At 38.4% G+C, this 7024-nt stretch overlaps 2 protein-coding genes across 4 annotated transcripts; one reads left to right on the top strand and one right to left on the bottom strand.

Annotated features, from left to right (window-relative positions):
• Positions 1–1114: 1114 nt before the first annotated feature.
• ankrd39 (ankyrin repeat domain 39) lies at positions 1115–2121 on the bottom strand. Its single transcript, XM_010777731.1, has 3 exons — positions 1688–2121; positions 1451–1554; positions 1115–1360 (listed from the first exon to the last, which is right to left on the bottom strand). The coding sequence occupies exons 1-3, from the start codon at positions 1779–1781 to the stop codon at positions 1115–1117; spliced, it is 444 nt and encodes a 147-aa protein (XP_010776033.1). The 5' UTR covers positions 1782–2121.
• Positions 2122–2843: 722 nt separating this feature from the next.
• Positions 2844–6528, top strand: LOC104951089 (BTB/POZ domain-containing protein KCTD9-like). 3 transcript variants are annotated; one of them, XR_798983.1, is made up of 10 exons: positions 2844–3032; positions 3325–3446; positions 3534–3577; positions 4140–4236; positions 4378–4436; positions 4525–4653; positions 4749–4816; positions 4904–4999; positions 5599–6428; positions 6479–6528. XR_798983.1 is itself a non-coding variant. In XM_010777729.1 (9 exons), the coding sequence occupies exons 1-9, from the start codon at positions 2985–2987 to the stop codon at positions 5785–5787; spliced, it is 852 nt and encodes a 283-aa protein (XP_010776031.1). In that variant the 5' UTR covers positions 2844–2984; the 3' UTR covers positions 5788–6447. The 3 variants fall into 3 exon arrangements, 1 of the variants encoding a protein (XP_010776031.1); XR_798984.1 differs by having other exon boundaries at positions 5599–6403; positions 6479–6494; XM_010777729.1 differs by lacking the exon at positions 6479–6528 and having other exon boundaries at positions 5599–6447.
• The last annotated feature ends 496 nt before the right edge of the window (positions 6529–7024 follow it).

Below are 7024 nucleotides of genomic sequence, written 5' to 3'. Positions count from 1 at the left end.
AAACAATATTTTCAAGACCCTTTAACATGCATTTGATTTGGGATTAAACTAATTATTTAACTTTAGAGTTGACTGGTGCCCAGGGCCCAGGAGTTCAAAACTTTTAATCTCAATCAGATCCGATCCGATTTTGAAATCCCATTTTTTGTGATCCAGGATCAGACAAGTCGGCCAGATTTTGTCCCTGGAGTTCAAAGCAATTCAGGATAGGATCAGCCTGATCCAGATTACGATTTTTCAAGATGACTAGATCCTGAATATCAGTGCTTTAATCCTACCGATCGCCATCTAGTGGACATGAAAAATAATACAAGGAAGACAAGAGACCAAATTGCAGAGACATCTATAATGTTTAATTATATTTTTTTATTTGAAAGGAGATGACAGATGATGGACTTTTTTTTTGTTGAAGATATTTTTACTTTAATCTAAATTACATTTGTGATTGACAATCTCTGCTGTGATACTTTTATGAGCATAAACATTTATGTCATCAACATTTGGTTGAAAACAAAATAGGCCACCACAAACGTGAGCAAAAATGGAAAAAATAAAATGTATTTCCCATGAAGGCTAAAAATGGTGTATTATTTCAGTTAACAAACTTTACCATCTTATTCAAATTGAAACATATTTTAAAATAAATTGTACAGTACATTTTGCTCTGGTAATCCACTGGAAATCCACCCCTTTGGTGGGATCAGGATAATCCAGTTTTTTGGGATCAAACTGATCCCAGTCCTGTGTTGTCGGTTTGAACTACCCATTTTGAAGATTTGATCCAGATTAAAGCTTGGATTGGATTTCCTGATCTGATCGGATATGAAAGTGATCGTAATCCTGTTTTTTGGTTTTGAACTCCCCAAAATCCAAATCTGATCTGATCAGATAGGGATTAAAAGTTTTGAACTCCTGGGCCCTGAACATTGCTTCAATCACATCCTAATACATTTTGGAAAGCAGTATCTCTGATTTGATGGTTATAATTTATATTAGCTGTTGAGGATGTGGTTGGGGTCAGAGACAATGTTGTTGGAAAGCCTCAATATGTTACTATGGTAGATTGAGTCATGGAGTTTTTTAAAGGGTTGACATACAATCTTTGAGCAGATGTTTATTTGGTGGTGCAGTTTATTTTATACTGGTACTTCTGTACCTTATGTAGAGGAGAAGAACCGTCGTCATCGCAGAGCATTGGGTCTGCTCGGTGCTGAAGCAGGAGTCTGACGACATCCAGATGACCGCAGTAAGCTGATCGATGGAGTGGCGTGGCACCGCCTGGTGTCTGGGGAGATGCACAAGCACCACTCTCAAGAAGAAACTTGCAGACCGCGTGATGACCACTGCGACTTGCATAGTGCTGAGATAAAACACACAACAAATGATGCAATAATTTTAGATGGATTAAAACACTTGATGCTGCACACAAACATATTCCCAGAGAACTCACCAGAGCTGTGTAACCAGTAGAGTCTCTCAGGTTAGAGTCTGTGCCCTTCTGGGTCAAAGACTTGACCCTCTCCAAGTCCCCATCCATCGCAGCAGACCAGATACCTGCATAGAAGAATGACACACAGCACTGTACTTCCAGAAAACTATTGCCAAGGTGAAAAAAATGCATTTAATACATATGTTATGTATTTTCAGAACTCTATTAGACTATGGTTTATGACAGGTGAATGCAAACCTCGTTCAAAATCCATTTCACTCAGCGTCTGGTAAACACTGGGAGAGGAGACTGGATTAGTGCAACACGAACATTGTGGTCTGTCAGTCGCCATTGTGCATAACAAAATAGTTACATACACTTTCAAAACAAAAGCTAAAGACTTGTTTTTGAGCTACAATCATGCATCTCCATGATGCTGTTTGACACTTCCGTGTTTTCTTCTTCTATCTTTGGTGGTGGACAACTTGGTGGTACATTATCACCACCAACAGGCTTAGCTTCAGAAGCACACAAGCCTAACAAATAAATGACTGTTTAACCGTATGACCATATATAAAGAATATATGTTGCATTATAACTCAGATACAGGTCGAAACTACTCCAATAAGAATTTTCTTTGGTAAACAAAACTGCAGGATGGCAAAACGTTTGCACCACCAGACCACCCGATAAATAAAACAAGCGCACCTACGTATGAAGGCTCCGACCAATCACAGGTCCGTATTAATAAAGACCCCTTCAGATGCTCTTAGATTTGTCGTTTTTTTTAAACTGAGACTCATTACTTTTTTTGTGGCTGCGTATTGCTTATGAAAAGCGAACTATCACATTTAAAGGATCTTTAAAACATTTGTTATCTTCACAAACAACAACAACACTATAAATAAATTGATTATTTAATTGATAATATTCTAATGTAATTATTTAAAAAGAATTGCTTTTTTAACAGTGACACTCTTTTTAGCAAAATGTCTGCCAATTAATTTCATATTAACCCACTCGTGGTTTTAGTTACTACAATATAATGTTGGGTACTTTAATGTATACCAAATAATCATATTTTTAACGTGTTTCCTAAGTATCATGTGTCAAATCTGAATTCATAAAGTAACTAGTAAATAAGTGTGTAACATAATTGTAGTGGAGTCAAAAGTATACAGCACACCAAATCGTAGTAGAGTAGAAAGTTAGTGGGAAGAAGTATAACATCAAAATACTTGGGTAAAGTACAAGTACCTCAAATAAATGTTTACTGAAGTACAGTAGGCTACTTGAGTAAATGTACTGAGTTACTTTCCACCACTGGTCTACCCTTGCTTTTAAATGCGTTCTTGAAGTTGGAAGGATTGAACGTACCGATGTTTTCCGACAGTTCCTGAACGCCTCTTGTGTCTCGTGTTGTTGTCTGATGCAGCTAGCTAGCCAGTAAGCTTGAGTCAACCGAGTGTTAGCTGGCAAACGCCACATTATCATTTAAATTATAACAAGTAGTACTAAATTACTATTAAGTACTAAATACCAAAGCGCCTAAAGCATGAGAAGAGTTACCCTGTTTGTTAACGGGACATCTAAAAATGGCAAGGTTTGTACAAACAACTCTGGGGCTGTTTAGTTTAAGATCTGGGCCGTAGAATGACTGGCTTTTTCCACTGAACATACGTGTTTAATTATAACTAGTGTATGTTAAATATAGTTTTATAGCATCTATATCTGTACATATGTAATAACATGTTCATATACAGTCATTGTAAACGGCTTGTCATTTTACAATACTTAAATAAATGTGATATAAACCAAGATGTGACTCATTAATCTGGTATTAAGTACGAGTGACCCATTTCAGACTGTAATCCCTAGCACTGCTGCTGTTTCAGGTTGTAGCAGTATACGGGACCTTGTCAGATTTACTATCCGTAGCAAGCAATAAATTAGGAATCAAAGCTGTGTCTTTATACAATGGAAAGGGTGGTCTCATAGATGACATTGCCCTTATAAGGTAAGCTAACATCATAATGATACAACACATGTATCTGAGCGCATTGGGAGCCTGCAAACCTAATAATGTCTCTGTATTTTCCAACAGAGATGACGAAGTGTTGTATGTCTCAGAAGGAGATCCATTTATTGGTGAGTGTTGTGAAATGTCTGCTGCGGGCAAGACATGTAAAAGTCCCCACCAACTCTTCTACGTAGGAGCTGGACTCAAAGACTTTATAAATGTGCAGCCTCCTTTTGCTTCTCTTTGTAGCTGTTTATTTTCTTCTCTCTTTTGTTGACCAAGACTTTTGTTTTTGTCGTCCAACTACACCAGTACAATTTGTTTTTGACTGATAGATTAGATTATTTAGTTGACAGATCTATAAAACTTCTCCACAAAGCATCATGCAAAGGCACCACAGATAGAACATTTGTTTGAAAAAGTCTCTTTTGTAGTTGTTTGGAGCCCATTTGTAGTATTGTTGTATCTCTTTGTAGTCGGGAGTATCTCAGAGTTGTTAGCGTGTCTATGTCTGTGTTTCCCCTTTTTTAATACACTTTTTAAGACACTTTATATGTCACTTTAGACCCTTGTGCCCTTGCCCAATCGGCTTGTCAGTAATCCACCCATGGCTGCAGTCTCATCTACTGTGTGTATAAGTGTGAATATGGTGTCAGACACTTAGACTTCTTATCTGTTTTTGTATCACAGACCCTCAGAATGAGGCCAAGGTTACAGCTGACCAGCACGGAGCACACACTGATTGGCTGACCCTTAATATTGGTGGTCGTCCCTTCACCACCACCAGGTATCTGATGTTTTCACAAGTCTTAAAAACATTATAACATACTTGTGATTTCTTCTATACCACAGTGTATGTTTTCTTTTGTTCCGGCTACATTTGCATTCATTTTCTTCTTTCCTAAATGTGTCTCTGTTTTGTGTTCAGGAGCACCTTGGTCAGCAAGGAGCCTGAGAGTATGCTAGCTCACATGTTTCGAGAGAAAGGTGAGCTGACAAGCCTTTAGACATTTCCTTTAGTTTTATATGAGGCAGCCTCTCTGAATATGTTTTGTAACCTCTGTGTTTGCTCCAGATGTGTGGGGGAACAAGCAGGATGAGCATGGAGCGTACCTAATTGACCGAAGCCCTGAATACTTTGAGCCAATTCTCAATTACCTGAGACATGGTCAGCTCATTATCAATGAAGGCATAAATATACGAGGCAAGCTTTTCTGATGAACACTAAATATGTCTGCCATTTGAATCCCTCTGAGGATGGGTTTGAAATGAAATCTTCTCATAATATTTGTCTTCCAGGTGTCCTCGAGGAGGCTCGGTTCTTTGGAATTGAGCAGCTTACTGAACAGCTGGAAGCAGCAATCAAGGTTATTTGAAGCGTGCAAAGTTAATTGTTTTAATGTGATAAATCTCCCATGAACGCATTGTGACTTCTCGCCTTACTTTCAAATAAGAACACTCAGCCGGCTGAGGACCACTCTCCCATTTCCCGCAAGGAGTTTGTTCGTTTTCTTCTGGCAACTCCCACCAAGTCAGAGCTCCGCTGTCAGGTACAGCCAAGTTCAAATGGGCTATATGGCCAAAATCTTGTGGTATATGTCATTTTGCATCACCTGAACGGTATATATTATAAAAGTAGTATTTGTTCTATTAATCCAATTAATTAATGTTCTATAAATAATCAAACCGTACTTCATCACATAGGATTATTTTCCTCTTTTGTTAGCATCACGAGGCAAAAAACTTAAATATTTTAAAAATAGAAGCTTTAGGATTCCTTAATTTTAAGGACTAAAGGTTTAAAGGTTAACATGGGCAAACAAATACAAACTACTAATAATGACTTAATTCGGCACAATATAAGAAACAAACACATTTGTATTTTCGAGCAAACTAAAGGAAAATAAAATCTGCAGGTTTTGTTCATCTTTCATTTCAAAAAGAGGATCAAATACTTTTGAAAAAGTATGTGGTAACCATAACCAGGGTTCTTTTATATCTGATAGGAACAGTAATGCAGAATCTTGATGGTAAAATGTTTATCTTTGTTAAACATTATATATATACAGTATAGCATCATATTGCCATGACCCCCATCATTTTCTCATATCCAGATAATATTTGACACCTTTAATCTCGCTGTCTTTAGGGTCTTAACTTCAGTGGGGCGGATCTGTCCCGACTGGATTTACGCTACATCAATTTCAAGATGGCTAATCTGAGCCGCTGCAATCTGACACATGCCAACCTGTGCTGCGCCAACCTGGAGCGGGCCGATCTGTCTGGAGCCAACCTGGACGTAAGCCTGAAAACCTTTTTTCTTGAAAGCAATAAATGATCCACATGCAGTATAAACCTCTCTAAAATCTCACTGTGGGGAAGTGAACGTTACTGTGAGGGTTGGGTGTCATTCTTGTGATATTTTTATTTGTTGGCTGGTGAACAATGGACTGCTTTTTCCTCCATTTTACACCTCCTGCCCTCTCAATTGTGTGGAGGAAGGGCCCCTATGTTCTTAAACATGTTTGCCAATGGCTCACACCTACTCACATTCACCCTATTAAAAAAAGCAATACTCACAATGATTTATCTACGGATGATTTCCTAAATGTTTTCTTTAAAAGTCTCTATTTATTAGTCAAAAACCTAAAGACACTCAGTTGATTATGAAATAAATCAGAGAAAAGCAGAACATCTCCGTATTTGAAAGGATAACAAAAGGACTTAAAGGACAGCTCTAGTAAGTTTACATGCATTCATTGTAGGGGTGTTTCTCAATGTGTGCTCTAATAGAACATTATGAGCAGGGGTGCACATAACTCTTTTGCCCTGGTTCTCAAAGGAGCACCTGGAGATGTTGCTTGGTGCTCATCCTTAAAATGAAATAAACCATAACTTTTGTGGGGGTCTTGACTTTATGTGCCAGACACACGGCACTGAACACACGTGCAGAGGTGAACACAGAACACACATGCAGAGGTGAACACAGAACACACATGCAGAGGTGAACACAGAACACACATGCAGAGGTGAACACAAGACAACATTAGCACGACCAGTAATCCTACAAGCTGTCATCACTACCCTCCTCCTGACTGTTCTCCTCACTGTCTTCCTCTCTGTCAGACATGGTAGCTGATGATGTAGGCCTACTACTTTCTCTCTGGTTGAGTCTGGGATTAGCTGCTTGCATCCACAAGTCAACAGCTGGTTTTGGGTCGAAAGTCTCTGTTGTCATTTTAGACAAGTGGATGTAATCAAATAAGAATGTGAACATAACCAATAACCTACCATAGCCAATAACAAATGAATGTAACTTATTTTATTTGTGTTGTTCATTCATATCTTATTTTACCTTAAAGGTGACCTATCATGCAAAATGCACTTTTGTATGTCTTTTATACATGAATATGTGTCCCCGGTGTTCCAGGGAACTCACCAAGTGTCAGAAAACACAAACCTCTCTATTTTCCTCCATACACAAATCTCTTAAAAAGGGGCTGCAACGGATCTGACTTAGACTGATCCAGATTTGAACACTTCTATGACGTCACAGAAGTGGCGCTACGGCTATT

The sequence above is a fragment of the Notothenia coriiceps genome, unplaced genomic scaffold, assembly GCF_000735185.1.
Source record: "Notothenia coriiceps isolate Sejong01 unplaced genomic scaffold, NC01 NC01_scaffold00018504, whole genome shotgun sequence".
In the NCBI taxonomy this organism is placed as follows: domain Eukaryota; kingdom Metazoa; phylum Chordata; class Actinopteri; order Perciformes; family Nototheniidae; genus Notothenia; species Notothenia coriiceps.
Note: the sequence above shows the minus strand (reverse complement) of the source record. Positions and strands in the feature narration are given on the sequence as shown.

Bases quoted from the DNA above. Each gene is read 5' to 3' on its own strand.
- ankrd39 (XM_010777731.1), bottom strand. From the start codon at position 1,781: ATGGCGACTGACAGACCACAATGTTCGTGTTGCACTAATCCAGTCTCC. The intron at 1,555-1,687 runs GTTTGCATTCAC...TCTTCTATGCAG, and splicing joins TGAAATGGATTTTGAACGAG to GTATCTGGTCTGCTGCGATG. The intron at 1,361-1,450 runs GTGAGTTCTCTG...GTTTTATCTCAG, and splicing joins CTACTGGTTACACAGCTCTG to CACTATGCAAGTCGCAGTGG.
- LOC104951089 (XM_010777729.1), top strand. From the start codon at position 2,985: ATGAGAAGAGTTACCCTGTTTGTTAACGGGACATCTAAAAATGGCAAG. The intron at 3,447-3,533 runs GTAAGCTAACAT...ATTTTCCAACAG, and splicing joins GATGACATTGCCCTTATAAG to AGATGACGAAGTGTTGTATG. The intron at 3,578-4,139 runs GTGAGTGTTGTG...TTTGTATCACAG, and splicing joins AGAAGGAGATCCATTTATTG to ACCCTCAGAATGAGGCCAAG.